Raw genomic sequence first — 22,779 nt, 5'->3', positions numbered from 1 at the left:
CTCAAGCGTTCACAGAGAACAGCTACTGTTCTGTTTGCAATCAAGTACAGACATGATGTCACTATCCTGGGAGCTGTATGTATGGGATCCTTTTAAGTCAACGCTGTGAATGTTTGAAGGTGCAGAGAGAAGCCACCCCCATTATTGAACACTAAACATGAGCTTTTGCTTCCAGTTCTAACCCACCGTCCACCTTAAAACAAGCGATGTGTTGTTATTTATTGTGTTTGTATGTTGTTGTATGCAGTTTATTTACGCTCGTCATGAACATGAATACCATGCTAACTGTTCTTTTTCCAGGGTGGAATGATTGCACAGTATGCATCTTTAATTAATCCAAGAAGACTTGGGTGCTGAAGTTTGAACTTATGTTTATGTGACAGGTGAGACCTGAGTCTGGGAACCGCCCCTGGTAGGCGGGGCTAGGTTGTTCCCTTTTATAAGCACAGGTGCAGTGTAGTTAGTCCATCTGTTGTGTGAACCTGGAGCTGTGTGAATACCTGGTCTACGCTGTGCTATTTGGCCTTTTTAACTTTTCTATGATAGCTTGGTGTGGATTGCATAGCCTTCTGTTGGAGCAGTAGGTCACAGAAACCATTCTGCTTGAGTTTTGGTAGAGGTTTAAAGTTATTTGCACCCCTGTGGAAACTTGTAGTGGGCTCCCACCTCTTGGATGTTGATTACCGATACTTACTTTAGTTACCTGGACACAGGTAACTGAAAAACGGACAAAGTGGCAGAGATATTCCTTCTGAGGTAAATTCTTCAGTGTAATTGATGTCCTGTTTTCATTTACAGCTTGCCAAGCTGCTGCTTTGCCAGGGTGGATTTCTGGCTGTTGGGCCGAGGTCCTTATACACTGCTGGCTGTTGTAATTTGTTTTAAAACTGGTTTAACTTGACAGCGAATAGCTGATGACAATTTTAATGGGTGTTGCTGTTTATTTGTTTATTGTTATTTCATTGTATCAGCAGGCACCAATTAATGTATTGATTGTGGCTTAATCCTTATCATTGCAGACAGTGAAGGTGCTGCGTGGAAGATGTAAACCTCTGATCACAACTGTAAATAACCCAAATATGTTAGAAATGAGTACGAGAGAAAAGGTAAAGTAATGCGCAAGTTCTTGCTGAGCACATTTTCCTGCTGGGAAAAGTCAGATGATCGGCAGCAGAGGAGAACAAAAATCTTCAACTTGGGCAACAAAGTAACAAAATTAAATTGAAAGCATTGTTTGCTGTGGTGGATCATCCACCCTGGTACAGGTTCAAGTGAGTGTCATTTGTTTACAACAGCAGAGAACAAAATGCAGTTAAAGCTTCTTCTCAAGGACAGAAAGGTCTGATCTCATATTATGGTAATAGGTATACAAGAGAAGTGATTAGTACAACATAACTGAGAACAAACTGGCAGTAATTAATAGCAAAGTCACTATTTAAACATTATTGCATTGTGTATATAATGTTTCAATTCAGTCGTTGTCTTGTGGCTATTCACTTGGCTACTTTATCCTTAGTATGGCCTGGGGGGGGGGGTAAAGGTTGCTGTTGTGGTGACTACTTAGAGCGCACATGTGTGAACTACTGTAAATGGCATGCTAAGCTAATGAAGCCTGTGTGTAAGTTCAAGAAGGTAGCTGTGTGATCACTGATCTGCCTGCTTCCTGTTTGGCTGCTGCTCTTATTGTTTCAAAAAACCCTTTCACATCTTTACTCTATTCCCATCATCTTCGTGTCAGCCTTTTTTCTGGGCCAGTCATCCTCCACGATGCGTGCTCTGTCAGACTCTTGTGTGATGCTATCCACCCCCCAACTCACCCCCTTTACCACATTCATGTCACTCAGATCTCCATCTTCACCTCCACCAGCATCTACACTCTGGTGGGTCCCGTTCTTAATCCAGTCACTGCTGGGATTCTGTTCTGCCATAAGTTGTCACTGGAGTCTAAACACCACAATGATTAATTCTTTATCTCAATAAATCACATTTAAGTCATTTCAAATGCTTTCCTTATTGGAATATAGTGTTTGGGGAACTAACATTAATGAAGGTAACAATCTCCAAGCAGCTGTATATGTTACAGAGACAGAGCACATACCCTCACATGGGCATAATTGTCTGCTTGAAAAACTAATCCATCAATCATCCATCCTAATCCCCGGCAACCTCCTCCAACTCATCCAGGACAGACACCCAGACGTTCACGTGCCTGAAGTGCCCAGGAGACATCCTGATCAGATGCCTGAAGCAGCTTAACTTGCACCCCTAATTCCCCCTGGAATGATCAAGCTCTCCACCCCACTTCAACAGAGAAGTCAGACATCTCCAGAGGAAGTCTACGGCTGCTGGCTGCATCCACAATTCCATCCCTTTAGTGCCTACCCAAAAATCATTATGTCAGGAGTCTTCCTCACCTGTTGTCTGCATCAATATACCACTAGACAAATCCATGCACCAAGCTCTTGCTCTTCTATCCAAATTTTAGTTTTAGGCTACTAGATAGCCCTGCGACAGACTGGTGATCTGTCCAGGATGTACTTCTTGCTCCATTGCACCTGGGATGGGCTCCAGCTGCATCCCATGACCCTGTAATGAATAAGTGGAAGAGAATGGATGAATACGACATCTCTCTGAGCTAAACTAAAGCGTTTTAATGTAGCTCTCTAAATTCTTTGAGTAGTGAAAAAATTCTTTCACACTGTCAAGTCCTCTTTTTGTATCAGCTGTAGGCCTTTCTTTTACTTTTTGAACTCCTGGTTTCGCATTACGATAGATGCTCCTCGGGACAGTATGGTGTATTCTTCCTTTGTTGTACATGCTGCCTCACTGTTGTACTGTCATCAGCAATAAAATTAAACTACAAAGTATGGCACAGAAAAACAATTAACTAAACAAATAAAAGTATCCATCAAATAGGACACTCTAGACTAAAGTAAAAGACAATGAGGATAAAATGCTTTGATTTTTCAAGCAGAAATCAGCCTGCAGTGAATATGGCTGCTAAATGGTTTCAAGAAATATTTACAAAGCTTCTTTTCATCACCCAGTTTGGTGATTTTGACATTAGTGATTATGGGTACAATAACTAATCCCTCATTAATGTTGTCCTCACTGCTCTGTGTCACAAGGATAGGAAATCAATGAACCTTCGCCTGAAGCAAAAACTGAGAGCTGTCCATCTCCCACCTTTAAATGGCACCTCCTCTCCAAACTGAAAGATCGTTATAGAAGTAAGAAATTCTGGATCTACTGGCAGTAACTTAGTCTCTAAAGGGCAACATAATCATGTTTACCAGGCAGGTCCATCTACAAGAGAACTCCTAGCGGAGGGGATTAGGATGACATTTGGCCCTAATTTGAGCATAAAATAGACCTTTCTGAATCCACGATAGACTTGGAAGGAGCCGGAGAATAATGGGTTATGAGAAAACAGACATTTTCTCTCTAATTCTTCCATTTACTTGGCTTTTTCATTCTTCCAAATTTAATGTTAATTTGAATTACAAATGCAGATGCACATTGCAAATATGTATGAAGAAATCCCCATGGCACTGAGCTGCTCTTTAAAGATTCAGAAATTAGTTTCAGAGCCCATCTTCCCATGTTTAAGGACTCCCAATGGAAATGTTAATGTATCGTTCCAGAGATTCTCACTGCAAACTTGTTAGGGAACTAAAATTACAATCGTTGAGCCATAAAGACATTTTACACTTTTTCCAATGTGAGACTTCAGCAAAAAATAATAAGTTGAAACAACTAAGGCTCTGAAAATGTTTAAATGAATGTTGCTGGCTCATGTAAGTCCATTGAAGCACTACAACACAGCAGCCACAGGCAGTAAAGATAATACTAACAGGCGGAAATGGCCCTTCCGAGGTCTTCATTCTGTCTTCCATACACAGCTGGATCATCCTTTTGGACCCTTGGTTGCTTTATAGACACAAACACGTGCACAAGTATACAGTAAAGCATACACACTGAGGCTGATCCAATACTGTGACTCTTTTGTTATCTGCTCCTCACCAGCTTTGTTTGCATGGATCATCTGGAAACTCTATTTGTTGCTGCCGTTTTGGAGATGCACTAAAGTGGTCAGTCAACAAACTCTAAATGCACATCCTGGTCCACTGATGTTCTCTTCCCTTTGAACCATAAAACGAACAGATGGTGCGAAAGTTGAATTCTTAACACTAAAGAATCAATAACTGTCTGTTTCAAAACAGTGAACAGCTCTGAAAATTGAGCATTGTGGGTCAGGCTGTCAGTACTGATCGGGAACTGCATCCACCTCTCTGTAGGGGGCAAGCATTAAAGGTTTTCCGTGAAACAAAAGAGAAAACTTTATAGTTTGATAAGACTGCAGTGTATTAATATTGTTTGAAACATGTGACTTTCACACTGGTATCCAGGTGTTGTCCTGTGATTAGAAAAATGATTTTTCTGTCTTCAGCCATCAGATGGTGTCTCTCGTATTTATCTTATGTGTGTGTCTATATTAGCTATCTCATCAGTATCTTCTAATAATGATGTTAGGTTAGCATATTTCAACTGTTAGAGCTCGTACAAAGACGCCTAATCAAACAGACTTCTGATTGAGAATGCCCCAAATGTGCCTTTTTTGAGAGTCGGTATTGTTATTAACCTTTTGTTCGGCTTCTTTAACTCCTCCCCCCCCAAGAAAATACATGCATTCAACATTTGGGGAGCTCAAACACTTTCTTTATTAACTGGCTGCAAAATCGCATACTTTTTATTATATAAGCAATTTGAATGGCAGGTGTTAGACCTTGAGGTGATGAGACAGGACAGGGAAGTGAACAGTAGGAATTATAAAAAAGGGAGCTCTTTATCTCTTAATGTTTCATGGAATTCAGGTAGCGTTAAAAGTATAGAGTCAACTGCTTGAAATATTCTGCATTTTTTGGGTTAGAAAATCAGAAACTGTAAGGAAAACACGAGATGCTCAATAGCATCACAGAGTAAGTGAAGACACAGTTAACTACTTTCGCCACACCGTAGGTCCTCTGAGTCATAACATTATAGTGTTTCTGTGAATTAACGTCTCATTTTCACCGCTAAGCACTGACCACGTAAGCATGCGGTTTAAAATGGCCCTTCCTACACAAACAGTCCCCCCTCCTCCCCGTCGTTGGCAGTGGTTCTCCCCAGCACTCTGCATCTCTCCAGCAGCGGACTCAAGGACCTGTGTGACCACCTCGACGTGCAACAGAAGGCTCTCTGACAATACCGGACCGTACAACGCACAGGGCAACTTCCCCTCACAATATTACGCATGGCTCTGCCTTTGCGCAAAAGCGCGACTCTAACAGCGACTTGGAAGTAACTGATGGGATTGTAAGACAAAAAAGACAGGGGCAACTAGAAAAAGACGATTTGAGGATTTTTCAAGAGGTTATTCTCTTTGCGCAAATAATGATCTCCAAATGCATAAAGGGGCACTTCATTCTTACCGTGTAATTATCCTGCTGTAGGTGTAGCTCCGACGCATAACCAGAAATTCAAATTTCAAACCGAGATGGATCTGTGGGGAGTTTATCTCTTTCATCTTATAACTTTGGGTGAGTAAAAACTTGTCTTTTCTATTAGAGCACCAATTAACCAATGTCACCTGTCCTCGCCCGGGAAACAAAGTAAAACAATCACGGTTCGGGTTTTGATTGCAAAAAGCTGATGAAATGAAGTTGGAAGGAGTTCATCGGTCGCCCCCTCCTTGAGCCTTTAGCACGGCTGTATGATCACAACTGTATTTCAAATCTTCCCGTAAAATGGCATTTAATTAATCAACAATAACTCAAGAACGAGAATGATAAATTAGCGCTATTCCTCCTCAGTCTGTGTGGTCGGCTATGCAAAACGGATATGCCTACGTGCACGTGCTTATTTGTGAGCGTCCGTGCGTGGATGCTTTTGGTGTAGGTGCATTTTCCCACTACAGGTATCGATGTGTATAGTATCTTTGCCTTAACCTTTGCATTTATACGAAATACACCATGATACATATCCACGTGACATGTGTTCATATACTGAAAAACGTTAAATGGCTCTATCAGTCAAAATATCCTTAAATATACATTTTCAAACTTTAAATAGCAGAATTTCTTCTTTTTCTTTTCAAGTAAAGCCTCTAAAAGTGACCATCAGCAGCAGTACATCAGTCATTGCTGTGAGTGTCACTGAGGTACCTGCTCTCTGTGTAATTGAATGGAGCTGGAATATTGATTTTTTTTTTTTTTGTGGTAACCGTCCACTGTCTTCAAAGAGAAGAGCAGCTTGTTGTTGGGTCTCAGTGTCTCTTTGTCATTATACACAAATGTGTCAATCTCAGTCCTGCTGCCACAGTGTTAACTATTATGATTATACCCACTGATGGCTGCAACACAAGGCAGCATCATGCCCATTTTAATTGGCACCAGGTTTCCTGCTTAACAAAGACAGTAAAAAGCACTGTATCCAACTCCTTTATTCATTATTAATATCCACATTGGAGGTCTTCATTAGAGAAATGAAAGAAGATGCCAGTAAGAAATGCTGAATGGGAAAACAGTTTGCTCAGCTTTTCTCTCCATATTGACCTGTGATGAAAGCACTTTATTTTGGCATGATCTGGCTGGTAATGGATAACTGGAAAAAGACAGATATGACCATATGCCTTGTAGCAACTCCCAATTTATATTTCACTTCACAAACCTGCATATTCATGTTAAGATTTGAATATTTTTCATAAAAAAGCATGTCTTTATTCAAAAGAAAGTCTGTCTAAGTCTGCTTAGCCATCTGCTTAAATTAATCAGCCAAGATCCAACTGTAAAAGGTCAGAAAATACAGCCTGGTTGGATGACTCAACTCATTTAGTCAGCCTTGTGGGCAGAAAAATAAAATCACACATTACCAAGCTCTCCTAACTATTCCAGATACCTGCAAGTCAACACAGAGTGATCTCAAAATGACCACAATTTTGCAAGAAAGTGCTCTTAAACCGAACACCAGGAGACGTAGTTCTCAGCTGGGAATTGGGCCATTAGAGGTTGGCGCTGTCAGATTATTCCTCTGGGTTTGTTGCCTCACTTTCAAATCAAGTTAGAACGGTGAAAGATTTTCGTTCCAGCAAAGAACCACACAGATTTACACCATATTAGGATGTAGTAGGGCACTTTGAGGCATATGTACTGGAGTGCGCCCTGTGTGAGTGTGTGTGTGTGTGTGTGTGTGTGTGTCATTTCACTTTTATTGTTCCCTTGATAAGAACCAGACGTGTTTCCTTAGGGGCTGAACTAATGAGTCAATTAATTGGATAGAGTTAGTTGACAGCTTTAAACTCTTAAGTCTATTTTCCCGGGAACATGCATGCTTTCAGGTTATCACAATCTAAGCGTTTTTCTCCTTTGTTTTTTCCCCCTTTTCCTTTCAGACACTTGGCAAAACAAATCTGACAAGCTGTTTGATTTTTAGTACAAATAAGTGACATATTTTTCAACGATAATAATAATAACAAATTAGTTGCAGCTTTATGCTTGTTGGCTTGGTTAAAAGAGCTCTGGAAATGACTTACAAATGGTTCCATTGGTGCTTTTTCATTAATTAGCTGCACCTGGCGAAATCTGGTTGGTTGGTCTGTGACGAGACACAAACAGTGATGATGTTCGGTCCAGACCTGCAGGTACTGAGGAAGACATTAATCTCGGAGAGGGTCAGTTTATGCATTCGGAGGACTTATGGAGTTCAGAGTGAATCAGTCTTGCCTGCGCTGTTATGGAAAGCTAAAATGAATCTGAGGCTAGTAGTTGACTGTCCGAGCTTTGATTTTATCGTGCGTGATAAATGTGCGCTGGTGTTCACTGACGGGTCCACACCGAAGCTCAAAATTATATAGAATTAAGCACAATTGTGCTGTGCAAGTCTTTTTAAAGGTTAGATAAGCTTTTCTTTTAGTATAAACTTGAAATGGAAAATTGTATGCCACAGTTACATCACAGTGATTTCATATCAAGGTGCAACTCCCAATTGCAGGACAAGGTGATTGCATTTAATATTAGTAGGTCTAACTGAGTGAAAGCATCAGAAGTGATCTCTAGTGGCACTCAGACTAGTAATAGTTGCAGTGAAAACTCAATATCAGGTGACAAGAATGCAAATGTATTTCTCTTCTAACATTTTTCCTGATTAAAGCCTGTTACAGCGTTTTAGTTCATCTTAAGAAGAAAGTGCACAGAATCTATCATTTAAAAGCACCTTCTTCAATCACAGCTGCTTCAGCACCCGGTTTAAGCCTACCATCATGCTATATTCTCTGATTTAATGGTTTTTGACATTGTGGGATATGACCTGTGTCTTTAATGGAGATAGATAAGTACTGCCACGCATGCTATTACCTAGCATACTGGCCGGCCTCTCGTAGGGGGATTTGTCATGAATCTCATTTGAAGCAGGTAGTCCCCATGGCGAAGAGACAGCCCATCACAAGCTTTCTTCTATCCTACGTGATGAAAGCCCATGCTTCTTCTTAATGCCACTTTAACAAAGAAATCCCATGTAGGACACAAGATGCATGTGAACCCTAACATCAATGTCACGTAAGGGCTAAAAACCCTGTCTCCATTCCCATTCTGGCTAAAACACAGATTATATAACACCTTATGCAATTTAAAGGGATGTTGTTTCACTGCAGCTAGAAATTCAACAAATTTTATGTTATGTTTAGCAATTGTTTTATCACTCTATAAAGAATTAGCTCATTAACAGCTTAGCTTCCACAGACATTTATATGGACGTCTTTGATTGAGACAAGAATAGTTTATGTCAGAGAGCCTGAAATTTTCATAGCACTTCTCTTAGTGGCCCCTTGGTATCCAAATAACATCCAAGAGAGGAACATTTTCACTTTCTGTATTTCTTGGAACACAGAGTCTGTTTCACTGTGTAATTTAGTACTGATTGTAGGGAAAATGTAGCCTGGTTCCAGAGCTCATCACCACCCACACCTCTGATTTGTTCAGTGATTCAAATGAAGTGAAATAAAATGGGCAGGCAAGGGAAGATCAACTATTCAGATGGTAGTAAGCTAAACACACACACATTATAAAGCCAAGTATCCATTCCAAACTCTATTTAAAGGGAATCAACAAAAACGAGTATACAGACTTTTCCACATTTCCAGCTCATAACAATAAAAATAAAAATAATAATAATGGATTGGATTTATAAAGCGCTTTTCCTAACATCAATGACACGTAAAAATAGTAGTTAGTTTACATAAAAATAAACTAATATGAAAAAATGACTTGCCAGCATAATGTAATACAGCAACACTGTAAACTGCACTACGAATTTCAAGCTGACCATACATCTATACTGGTTTAGTTTTAGTTGGCGGTATTGTACTTCATGTTATGTTTTGTGTATTGTGTCTATGCCATAAAAATAATATTCAGTTTTTCCCTGTGAGTTTTGATCGTCCATCCATACATATTCTTCCACTTTTCTTTCATGTCAGTGTCACAGTGGGGCTGGATCCCAGCTGTTATAGGGTGAAAGCCAGGTCGCAGGTACCAGTTTGTCACACAAGAGAGCCATTCACACTCAGTCAGTTTACTATTCCCAATTAACCTAGTGTGCATGTCTTTGGGCTATGGGAGGAAGCCAGAGTACCCTGGGAGAACCCACGCAAGCTTCTCCCTCCCAGCTGGCAGATTCAAGTCCAGGACACTCTTGCAGTGAGGCAACAGTGCTGACTGTGCTGCCTGCAGTTTTAAAGACCATTTAGGAAACTTAGTGGCAGCTGTTAGCTTTAAAATTATGTCCTCTTTTATTTCATTTTCTTCACTGCCTGACTGTTTAACCAAAGCCACAAGACAGTTATAATTAGGGGAGGGTTTTTATAATCGATTCATCGATTAAAATTGATTCTGGCTTGGATAACGTAAAATCGATTCATTAAAATCCTGAATCGATTTTTTTAATATAAATTTATTTTGCCCGAAATGCCAGAATCTCTGGTGACATCTCACAAAATTTCAAGAACCACCAAACAGTTAAGACAGTAAATGAGAGCAGGAACACGGATTCTGCACATAGACTTAAACACACAGCGCGACCCGCGGATCAGAATCAGTGAGATGTCGCCTTTCTCACGGTCGGGGCTGAAAGCCGACAGCTCGCTGATTCTGATGTTTCGGCAGGTCGGCGCTTTGTGTTCACGTCCTTTATGAGCCGATTCTAAAGCTGTTAGTTTGATCTCTCTCCAAACAATATTGACCGAACCAGCAGCAGAAGAAGAATTCACTCTGACTTTTGCTGTTTTGCTTCCACTGCCATGCACAGCTCGCTCTCTCTCTCTGTACTTCAAGAACAGTTTCCCTTTCTTCATTATTCGCTTGCTTGTTACACAAGTCTACTGTTGCTTACAGGCTGTCGGCCGCTGTTTTTTTCCCTTTTACATTCTTCCGAAATGAAAACCTCATTTCTGCTGTTCAATACTGAACAAATTTAAACTTTTTAAAATTATTCAAAATGCAAAACGCTGTGTCTCTAATAAAACCGCTGTAACTTCAGAGGTGATGTTCATATGTTGATTAATGGTTTTCTTTCGTTTTTGATGTACTGCAGAATATTTTTATAAAATCCAGGCCAGGAAAATCTCCTTCATGTTTTTCTGTTTTATCCTCAGCTACTTTGACACAAAGGCCTCTGCTGTGATGCTCACACCTGTGATAGAGTCTTGCGAGTGTCAGCTTCCTTTTTATTGATACAAAAATATGTAAATGTACTGATCTGAATTATAATATTTCTGACTGTCAAAATTTCCCAGATTTAAATCGAATCGAATCGAATTAAATCGAATCGTGGATCGAATCGATTCGGGACCTTGTGAATCGGAATTGAATCGATTCTAGAAATCAGTGACGATACCCAGCCCTAGTTATAATTTCACTGTTACCGTTTAATTTTAAATGTTAATATTAAGCACTTACCGAAGCGATAATCATTTGGTTATCCAGTAGAAAAAGGACGTAAAGTACCATTTTGTACACAAAGCACTTTTTAATATAGAACAGCAGGTGAGGACATAAAGGAGAATAAAATTATGGAATTCGGCACAAGTGAAAGTTGCATTAATAACTTAATGCATCTGTCCTAAATACACCTTTGCTGAGCTCTATATTATTAGACATCAAGAGTTAGTGTTGCATCTAGTGAACATCAGTCTACAGAATATAAAATTATAAAAGATGCGAGTTTTCATCTATCAATACAGTACATTTGAGCAGCGGTCACTTGCTGGCAGAGCAGGAAGCTAAACGCTTCAGAGACAGAAAGGCTGTTACAGTTTTCCTGTGGGCTGCTTCTCTTCTCCTGCTATTCTAGGAGCCCTTTAAATGCCTTTGTATTTAATTATTGAGGTTTCAGAATCTGCTGTTAAGCTGGCACATTGCCATTCATCTGATGTCAGTCAGTCTGATGGCTCCGACCTTTAACGGGGACATTATTTAATTTCTCATCATCTTCCTATAATATTTAACTATGATAACTTTAAACAGTACATAAAGTTTGAGAGTAAAAGAGCCACTCACCGTTGGACTGTCTAAAAGTCTGAGACAAGCTGGGGGAGGGTTATTGCGAAAGACATGCCATTGATTAGGAGTGATGTATGTGGGTGAAAAATAAATGAGTCTGAGTTTAAAGCCCTAATCCATTATTATAGTCGGGTGCCCCGAGTTATATCACTGGTACCTCATTACCGAATGTGTTTACACTTTAAGATTTATGTGATTGAAGACATTCTATTAGAGGAAAATGACCAACAACAGGTAATTTGGAGACACAGTATACAATGCCTGTCTAACATTAGCGGTCTCATTTTCCTGTTTTCACAAATCAGTCATGTCTCATTTGGTTATGTTGTTCCCTAGTGTACTGAGATCTTATTAGGTGTTTCAAGCTGCTGCAAGCAGAATTTTTATATTAACACCAGGTCAGAAACAAATCACTTTTGTATATGAAAAGTTTTTCTTACTTTGTTTGTGATGAACACACAGATAACTCAGACAGCTCTACAGACTCTTCCTGCAGTTCTGCAGAGCATTTCAGCAAGGCATCATTAAATAGTCTAACAGTGCATTTAAATTACACATAAACAACACTCTAACCCAGCTTTAACTCTTCATGTGTTATGTAAACTTATAAAAAGCTAAAAATGTAAGAACATGAGATGCCAAATATGCCTGTAGTAGCATCATTTTACACGTAACACAATGATATTGCATTTGGGTTTCCAGCCAGCAACTAAACAACAGACAAACAACATTAAGCTACTTGCATGGTGATCACAAAGGATTGCTAGTATTACATATTTATCCTTTTATGATGCTGGAAACCAGTGCACAGGAGAAAGGAGAACGAGCATTGGAATTAATTATGTTGGGATTTGCAAATACATAAATTAATCTGAATTTTGTAGGTGTAGTAAATTTAGTGAATGAGTAAATATCCTGAAATGTAAAAAGCTTTTAACGATGCTGTAAAAATCTTTAAGAGTTCTCTCCATAATGTGATGAAAGCCTTTTATATACCTCTTGGTAAATTCAGTGGTGCCACGTTCGTTTTTCCGCATTCTATGAAATAAATCTCAGACAAAATGTATTTTTCCAAAAGAGAATAAAAGAATATTCATCCAGGTGAACTGGTTTATAAATTAGCTGTAGAGGTGAATGTGAGCATGAATAACTCTCTCTTGTTTTTGTGAGCCCTGCGACAGACTGACAGCCTGTCATGGTTGTATCCTTCACCTCACCCAGTGCTAGAATCGGCTCAAACCCTGTCCCCACGGCCCTCGGTTCAACAGAGCTATGAAAACAGCCATAATTAAAGCGTACTTGAATACAAGTCAAAGGTAAAAGAAAACTTGTCATTCATGATTTTCCTTCTTTACAGTTGTGATATGAAATGGACTTTTTCTAAATGATAAAACCTGATGAAACAGACCCCACACAGTGGTGGGTTCAGCTGACAAGTGAAAAGTCCAGTGTTCACACAGCCAGTTCTTTGTCACTCTTCTTATGTAAGATTTAACACTTATTGGGAGGCTTTTATTGCACTTACAGTTGATCTAATTCATCTTCACTTTAACTGTCACTTATATGCTCCATTATATGTGTATGAAGAGAGACAACGAGAGAGGGAGAAATACATACAAGTGTGTGTTTTTCTCTTTGTGTTACTTACAAATGAATCCCAATGCTGTAAATTGTAAGTACATATACTAAATGCAGAGTGTCATGTTACCCAGTGAATGGTAAAAGTAAGAATGTAAGGATAAGAATAGAATAATCCTTTAATTGTCCCACAAGGGGAAATTTGGTTGTGACAGCAGCCAAAAAGACACATATACAAACAAACAGTACACAGAGCAGAAACATACACAATTTTTCTTACATATTTACTTTAAGGACAATGGTTACTATATACAGAGAGTACTGTACCGTTATTAAATTAAATAAAAATAACTAATAAGAAGAAGAAATAAGAAGCTTTAGGATTATAATGATATTAAAACTGTAGACATTTGCCCCAAAAGTTGATTTTGTTCATCTGGATGTAAAGTTTTCAGTTCAGTTTGCTTATTAAAAAAATAAGGCAGCATTAGCTTGTTTAGGCGAACTAGCCAGGGAGCTACTAGTCAAAACTAACCAGTGCTCTCTTCATGGCTTTGCTGTCTTACTGACTCAAGTTTAAAAAACAAACCTAAAGTCTAAACGTAAAATAGATGTTAATATTTTTATAGCCTAGCCTATACCCAGTATAGGTAACTAACAATCAAGCGACACAGCACAAATGCTAACTATTTGTTTTTCTTTTTTCTGTCAGCATTGGCACCGCAGCTTTCTGTGATTACAAACTGATTGGTTGAGGTAACTGTTGCCCCTGGGTTTGATGCAAATGTTGATCACATAACAGCATCAAGTTGGGAAAATCAGGATGTGCATCTGCATCAGTATCAGGTCTGAACAGTTAGGATAGATGGATGCCTGGACACTACATATACAGAGTTTATTTTCATTTTTAAACTGTTAATCTACCACCTGAGTCAGTCTGAGCTCTGCGTGGAAACCTCATGGAACAGTTTTCACACACATTACGCAAGACTTACAATTCTTTATATATTTAAAGAAATCTGGTTGCAAAATGTTTTTAAAGTACAAATAAAATGTACAAAAACAGAGAGCTATGCTCCTAGGTGCCAGAATAAGACTGGCTTTCCCTCCATACATAATTACAAACTGAGATGCAGCGGCTGCTTTATAACTGACTTTGTTATATCAGTCCAGGATCATGCAACGGCAGCCACTAACAAAGGTCTGGGCAGGAAAATCACTGCGGTTTAAGTTGGAAGAACATTCTAGCTCATGGATAAATGCTTTTGAAGATCAGTCTTACATTTTGTTTTGTTTTACCGATATGTATTGTTGAGCAAGCAGTTTCTTTTAGTATGAAGTAAATTTGTGAAGAACCGGTGAGGATTTAGTAAAATAACACACTGTTTAAAACAGCTATAGAAGACTATCCATCCATCCACGCATCCATCTTTGGTTGTTTATCCGAGTCTGTGGATAGACCTCGCTCTCTCCAGCTCTGAAACCAGGATTTATGTCGATGGAGGCAATTTGTTCCTGGTAGGATCTCTTAAGAAAAACTGGCGCTGGGTGAAGAACTGACGTGCTTCACAAGAGCTCTGTGGCAAAAAACAACAGGCCATGTTACCTCACTCAGATTGGGATTACTAAACCAATATCCCAGTTGGTTTAGTAACTGGGATATTGGTTTGGTATAGGTGAGCATCTGTGGTCAGATCTTAGCCCACGGGGTGCGGTCGCGCACAGCCCAAATGAGCCACATGAGCCAACACTCCTGCCGAACCAACACCTGCAACGGCTGTAGGGGCCCACTCCAGTGTGGATCAGGTGGCAGCCAAAGGTGGAAGCCTCGGTGGTCTGGTTGCTGTAACCATGTGGAATTATATTTGTGGAAAAACTGGTGTGTGTTAAAACGTAATCACAAGCAAATAATTCCATTTTAGGGGTGTAAGGATTTATTGCCACTTGTTCAGTTAAATTCCTCATGTGTAACTTAAAAAACCCACAAACTCGGAGCCAAGCCCACAAACTAGCCATCATGCATGTAAGAGTATCTGCTTGGCAAGAAAACTCTTGATAGTTTGAAGGGTGGAGCAAAGAAAGAAGGGCTCTAATGTGATTGGTCAGTTTCAAAGAAGTGGCACCACAAACTCTAGGACTGGGAATGATTGACAGTGTGAGTTACGCCGTGGCAGCAGTATAAGTGCTGTTTTACACCATGTTTGTTAACAGTTTGAAAATAAAGTTCGACAAATTAACTATCAAAAGTTAGTTTTTGCTGTGTAAAAGCAGATATACTGTTAACTGTCAATGGATTACGTTATTGCTGAAGAAACTGGAGGGTTATGAAACCGCTGCACTCCTGAGATAAAGACACAATAAATTCAACCGTAGTTTGAAGGCTTTATTTTCTTTACTTTGTTCTCCTTTTAAAGCTTTAATTGCCGACTGTCATATTTAGCAGAATTAAATCAGCTTGTAAATCATGGTATGATTTTGCTTCAGTGAATCAGCAACTACTGAAGGGCAGGATTTAGGATCCTTCTTTCACAACTGTTAAAAGTTGACAATCAGTGGTCACTGGTAAATCAATGAGGTCTGATCCTTAGAGAAGATAAACTCTATTACACCTCTTTTCAAAAGAGAGGCTAAGAAGCACTAAAAACACTCAGGCGAAATATTACTTTTTAAATTGAGTAACAGTGATACAGCTGCAAAATGGATTTCTTCAATCTGCTTAATATGAACGCTGAAAACTGCTGAGGATTACAAAGTTTAGAGGCACAAAGTGAAAACGATACGTAGACCTGATCTGACTAAAAGGTGCATTAGACCCGTTAGCAAATTCAGAAGATGGCTCTGAGGTTATAGACATACAGTGGCCTCTAAGGGCCAAACAGAGGCTCATTAACTCAGAGTCTGTCAGCGGTTATCGAGAGAAAAAGGACTGTTCCAGACAAGTAGGCATGGCCCCATTATGACACAGTTTCAAATGGAGGGCTTAAGCTCCATTTTTTGCTTTCCTCTTGCATTTCTGGGCCACTGCTAGATCTATTTGGGGTGAGTGAAGTTTCACGAAGATATATGGAGGTGAATACTCAGGACAAAGACCCAAGACATACTTTTTGGTCTTCGGTAGTTGTTTTGTTTTATTTAAATGTCTGTAAGCTAGCCTTAAATACCTCTGAGTCATCAAAAATACATTTTTATGAGATTCAGAGTGGTGTAATCCTCTTACAAATTATAAGATTAGCTTATGTGGCTTTCTTAATAACATTGATCTCTCTTATTTTGATTAAATAACCTTGAGTCTGCTTTGGAATTTATTTCTTAATAATAATGTGAGTTTTCTGTTTCTTCTTTGACTTCCTGGCATTAATAACGACAGAGTGTAGGCAGTAGTAATCTATCCAGTGTTTTTCCTCTCAACAGAAATGACAGCTGCTGAAATTCATTCCCTTATCCCCTTTCCAATTTTACTGTGGTAAAAGCTACTCTGTCATACACTGGTCATGTTTTTTGAAAAGACTGTATCCAGCAGTAATAGTAATTACTGCTTAAATACGCATACTATGAAAAGGCCAAGAGAAAGTGTCTTAGGTTTGATATGTATGTTCCCCTTTCTCTAAATTAACTTCTTTTCACAACTGCTGGCCTATTATATTGGCCCAGAAGATTTAAAATATGTGGCAAAAAGTTTAGAAACCAAACTCTAATCCAGAAAAGGAGCTCAGACGACATTGCTTGCACATGATGGATGCAGCTTCCTTGTATCATTGTTGCCTAAAAAACAGGTTTTGTGACAGGCAGGATGAACGAGCTCAGCAACGGGACTATTTGATATCTGTAGCCGCGCATATGTGTTGTAGGCTTATATGACTGCTATTATTCAATTAAAATAAGTGCTGCATCAGACTTTATAGTATTTAATTACCGTTTCATTGTTTGTTTACAGGCGCAGGCAAGTGAATTACACTACAGTTCAGCCAGCAAATGGAATTGTTTCTTATCAGCGTTCCCAGACTAGACCATACAGCAGCCGAGTTACGACACCAAACAGTTTTTCACTGAAATTAATTCAGCATCTTTTATGCCTTAGGAGGATCTCTTCAGTTAATCAAATCAGCAAAATCAGTTTGTGCCCTTATTGTAACCACAATAAAAAGAAATGACTGGAAATTCTCGTTTGCACAGTATGAATTGAATTATTGTCTTGACCGAGAAACATGAAATAGAGAAAATGGCACTAAAGCGATTAAAATCAGAACCTACCAGCAATCTGCGGAGCCGGTCCTGTCCTCAGTCTGATCCATATGACTCAAGTTACAGTTGTAAAAGTACTGATCCTACCTTGGAGCTTTCCAGGAGATGAACATCTATGCAATACTAACAAAGACAATATTAAAGGTCACACAAAAAAAATACTAAATTACCTAGCGATATAAATATGTATATGTGTTAGCTATTAACATTTACCTGAATTTCCAGGAGGAGGTGCACTCATACGATACGGGCAGTAAGTCTTAATTTATTAAAACAGACATGGATCAGTTTTCCAATAATTTTCATATATCTGACAAATAAAGACGTCTGTTCTTGTGTGCATGAAACACCACTGGATGAAAAATACAGTAGTATACATTTACCTTTGACACTTGGTGAGATGCTAAAAACATCTGCATGCAGGAGAAACCCCATCTATCTATTGAGGCTCCCCTGAAAGGTGCTGGTAATGATCGCACATTCATCCTTCAAAAATACACATTCACACTGACATTATAGTTCTCAACACCACCAGCTCAGGAGGACAAATAGTGGACAAAGTGTTTCTTGTTCTCATTTTGGTGTGAGCTTTTTCTATTTCCTTCCACAACCCCAAAACACCCAGGACAAGTGAACTGGAAACTACATTTCCCGTGGCTATAAATGCAAATCTGCAAATGCAAACTTGAGGGGGTAGGGACAAATAAGTAAATACTTCAGCCTACTCCTTTTCAAACAAATAATGGAATGATATTTTGTAATGATTGTGAAGGCACATGTTTGAAATGTTTGAAATAAAAATGAACTGAACTGAACTGAACTGAAATACGCTTGCTCCAGCCCACTGTGACCCAGCACACAAGTAAGTGAACAGATGCTTTGAATGTTCCACCCATAGCGTCACATTTCTAAATAAGATTAGACAAAGACTGACATAAGAGCTAAACATCTTGAAAATATCTCAGATATAGAATCCTTGAAGCTGAAGTTTCAAAAAACATCCAAAATTTGATGCATTTACTTTAAAAGGTTTTTCAGTGTGTGTGTGTGTGTCCTTGTAATACTCAGGTGGCAGAACACAGTTACTATCCTCTGAGAACCCCACTGGATTAACTGGAATTTATCTGACAAAATAGGGACTCTTGAGCAAACTCAATGTATATCTCAGACGCAATGCATTTTATCCCACAGAGCATACTCTTGAGGTGATTAGTCATCTCATGCTTTATTGTACAACCTTATAATAAGTAGATGATAGAGGTTAGATTGAGTGTTGTTCAATTCCTCCAGTGTTCCCGGAAAGGAAACAAACCATTACCAAAGCAGCAGACAGGAACCGGCTGGAGGGCACCTGTCCTCGTGAGCTGCATTGGATTTACAACATCTGCTCCATGCAGCCGAGGATGCCGCCTCCGTTTACCACTACTTGATTAATTATTTCAGGCACTGGGTATGACACAGCCAACAAATTGTAAATTGCATGCATAGAAAATCACCATGTTAGCATAAGCTCAATACTTCTCAGGAAAATAAGTTATTAAATATTCTGTTAGGACTGTTTGGTTTCCTCCACATTAGTTTTAGCACAAACGTCTGATCTGAACATGAAATTATTCTACATTAATAGTGAGACTGGTTTGCTTTTCTACATGTTTATATGTAGACGGCTTCATGTCTCATTAACAGCCACGGTGAGATGGATGGTGGCCTCATTTGAAGGCCTTTGATTCTGTCACCACCCTGTAGATCCAAATCCCTTTCCACTCTATGGCTTATTAGGTCCTAATTAATTGGATCAAGTGAATGCCACTAAGCATTTGACAGCTCTCTGTGAGTGATAACTGTGAAACCAGAGCCACATTCCCACGTGAATGCCCCCGGAGAAGAATCCCTCCACATTAGGTCCACTGACTCTCTGCCACGCTCTTCCTGAGGGATCCAACCCTGCTGCTGTGATGATAACACATAAGAACCACGCTTTGAAAGCTGCAGTGTGTTTTGAAGTTATGTAGTAGTGTCATGATAAATATAGCTTCATAATAGTTGGTGAAGTCGATCAGCTTATAAACAAAAATAGTTTGATCAAACATAATGTTACATAATCATTGATTGATAGACATGTATGAAGTTAATATAAACTTACTTAAACAATCAAATTGTCATTTAAAATTGAGCCATAAATTCCATGTATTCATTATATTTTTATTTAATCAAAAAAAAAAAAATCGAAACGCACTTTGCACTGTCTGTCAATGTGAGCGCTATAAATGAATCATTAATCCTCTTTTTGGCACAGCACAGCACACTGAAAATTCAAATACCAATCTTAGTTCAATTTCCCATACTGGTAGCCTCATTAAAAATACGCCTCTGCCTCAGACACCTTACATAAAATAATAATAAAATAAAAATATATTTTATGTATGTGGATTTTATGCATGCTGCTCGTCTTCCTGGTGTGGTCAGCAGAAGCAGAGTGCTGTGGCATCCTCTCTCCATTAGGTGTTCGTGGTAGCCTTGGGGTGACTTGTTTAAAGCGCTCAGATCTTTAGTCCGATCTTTACCGTTATAATTTTAATCCGAGTGGAAGGTATCCAATCCTCCGGTGCGTGCAGCTCAGTTAGCAAGATGGCAAAGAATTACCAAGGAATTCCTATTATTAAAAAGCCCATGGCTGAAAGGGATAAGCACAACATTACATTAAAATGCAGAATTTTGCAGGTGGAGAGGCCCAGTGAGCAGGAGGTGCTACGGCTTTGAAACACTAACATGTGTTAGTGCCATCCAAAGCTGTCAAAGGGGAAATTAATGTATGTCTTTGCTGTTTACACTGTGAATAAGCAGGAGATGCTACTATCAACTTGATATGTAATGTAATGACGTACAGTGTTCTCACACTATTTTATCTGCACTACAGATAAACCCCAGAAGCTGATTTCATTTGACAGGAGTGATTGCTGTGTGTTGTGGCCCGGGACACTTGAAGAGACGAGGCTAAGCGTCATTCAAGTGGATTCGGGCACAGTAATCATGTTGCATGATCTCCAAGCGTGGAATTCCAGTGTTTCATCAGCTGTTAGGTAATTACCAGATTTAAAAGGCGTGCAAGAGGGGAGGATTTCACTCTTTCCAGAAACTGCCCCAAATAAGTCATGAACCTCATGGTTCTCTCCAAGAGAGCTTCGCAAAAACAAGGAGAAGAGTCGAGATGCTGGAGCAAACTGAAGCATACTTGGGCTCGGATCATTAAGTGCAGTGGGATTGCAGGCCAATTTTGGCGTGAGGAGGGTGGGCAAATGCACACTCTTAGAGTCAGATTGTTCAGAGGCAGATGCACGCTCTCTGGGCAGTGTAAGCTCTGTGCACAAGGAATTGCAACGGAAAAGAAGACATTTTTAATGTTGGTAATATTTTTGATGAGACAGTAAAAAAGTAAGTTACAGGATACATACAGAGTGAGTTACAAAGTGCATACAGGCATCTGTACTGTAATTAATTCAAGGTGTCGACCCCACTCATAGCCACAGCTGTGTATCGTGGTCACGAGTAAAAACCGCTGCTCTGCTGCAGCAGGAGAGCCGTGAGATGTGACACAATCAGTCATCTTTCTTCCTTGTTGTTTTTGTAGTGAGCGGTTGGGCAGGTATTACTGCAGTTATTTAAAGTTACATTTAAGGGTATTTTATAGTAATTTGTGGCTAACTTTGAGAATAGCAATAAGACCATATATTTAAGCCCCTTTACACAGTAACTGACATTTGGAGCATTTTCATTTGCAGGTTTCTTTATAAAGTGCAGCTTTAAATATATCAGCTTTATATTCTTTAACCTCCTAAGACCCAAACTCTTCCATGACATGCATTTTTAATTTATCTTTGCTATTTGGGCTGATTGGGACCTGAAGAATGTAAAAACCGATTTATTTATTTATTTTACCTGATTTTTGTTTCTGAGAAAAATTAGATCCACATATGAGAACATTCGTTTTAAATTTCAATAGAAATTTAAAGTGGGTATATAATGATATATATAATGTCCTCGTAAGTAGATATCAGGTTCTTGTAGAAAAAAAAATGTAGTATTTTGGTCTAGACAAGCGTCTACAGTCTACAGTGCAATGTCACTTCAGCACAATCTCTTCTAACTATTTGGGCTTAAAAACACATAATATAATGTAAAAGGTTATGTTGCTCTCTTAAAATCCTGAAGACACAAAGCTGCCTTGTGAAAAAATAGGTAGTTTCAGGATTAATATCGAATCTAAATATTGTTAAGCCCAAGAATCATAGACACTAAACTTCTTTGACTAATTACAATCATAAGTAAGTACACGTGGAAGTCTCTTGTTAAAACTAATTTGGGCATGTTACTTTATGGCATTTCATATATTGAAATTATAACAGAGCAACCTTTTGGAAAATGACACTAAAGTCAGCTTGACATTTACAAGGAACATTTTGAATAAAGTTAAAAAAGGAAAAGAAAGGGAAAAATAAGTAATTCCAAAACTTATGGCGTGATGCGCTTTATCTCTTCTGTGAATATTTTCAGGTCACGTTGTTTCCATTTTCATTTCAGTCTTTACAAATATTTATCTATCAGTGGGGATATTTTTTTTATTAAGGTGGAAAATCTCTTTAATGTGACTATACATACATTTTTGAACAAATTAACACTAGGAGACCTTGAACAAGCTGCTGGGAAGTGGCACACACTGCATTCACTATGAGCTAGCCTTGACAGTCTTGGTATTCAGGGACAAAGGAAAGGCAGAGAAGCAATCTATGTGATTATCATACAAATGGTAATGGAGCACACACACTATAACTGAACCATATAACCTAATGTTGGTGAATAGTTTTATATTCACAGAGAAGTCTTCATTTCTCTTTGTTCCCAACTGCTAATTCAGTTTCTTTTGTCTTCTCTTCCATCAGTGTTCCACTGAAACTCCTTTCATATTGGAAATGCATGTATGATGTGGGTCCTTTCAACGTGCACTCGACCTATTCAGAAAAGACAGCTGTCATAACTTAATCTCTGGTTGTCACTGTTGGCTGAGACGTCTGTTACATAGTTCCATAGACTTCACGACTAAACTACAAATTAGACTGAAATACGCTGAAACCACAAAGCAGCGTCTCAGTTCTATTTAATCTTGGACAGGTGGGAGGTTGATTCTGGAAAGATTTTTCCCACATTTTCTAATTTTTTTTGTCTTCATAGAAACATGGGAGTCTAATGAATAATGCAACCTTCATGTATGATTACTGCCACCAGCTGATTTAGTGCTTTGATTCAGTTTGGCATAAAAAATAACTCATGAGCTGCGACTGTGATTAAGTGAAAGCAGACTCACATAGAGTCA

At 38.9% G+C, this 22,779-nt stretch overlaps 1 protein-coding gene across 3 annotated transcripts in view; it reads left to right on the top strand.

Moving 5' to 3' along the window:
- Nucleotides 1-487: 487 nt before the first annotated feature.
- gfra4b (GDNF family receptor alpha 4b) overlaps nucleotides 488-22,779 on the top strand; it is a 60,965-nt gene continuing 38,673 nt past the window's right edge. The window contains exons 1-2 of one of the 3 annotated variants that reach the window (XM_076875791.1): nucleotides 488-756; nucleotides 1,020-1,106. Coding sequence is in view for 2 of the 3 variants with exons in the window: in XM_004545806.4 (XP_004545863.1) it covers nucleotides 5,537-5,579 (43 nt within the window). In the remaining variant the exon portion in view is untranslated. Of the gene's footprint in view, nucleotides 757-1,019; nucleotides 1,107-5,157; nucleotides 5,580-22,779 lie in introns of those variants that run through there. The other 2 variants (XM_004545806.4, XM_004545805.4) reach the window with 2 other exon arrangements.

Source organism: Maylandia zebra, linkage group LG2 (genome assembly GCF_041146795.1).
Source record: "Maylandia zebra isolate NMK-2024a linkage group LG2, Mzebra_GT3a, whole genome shotgun sequence".
NCBI lineage: Eukaryota > Metazoa > Chordata > Actinopteri > Cichliformes > Cichlidae > Maylandia > Maylandia zebra.
Note: the sequence above shows the minus strand (reverse complement) of the source record. Positions and strands in the feature narration are given on the sequence as shown.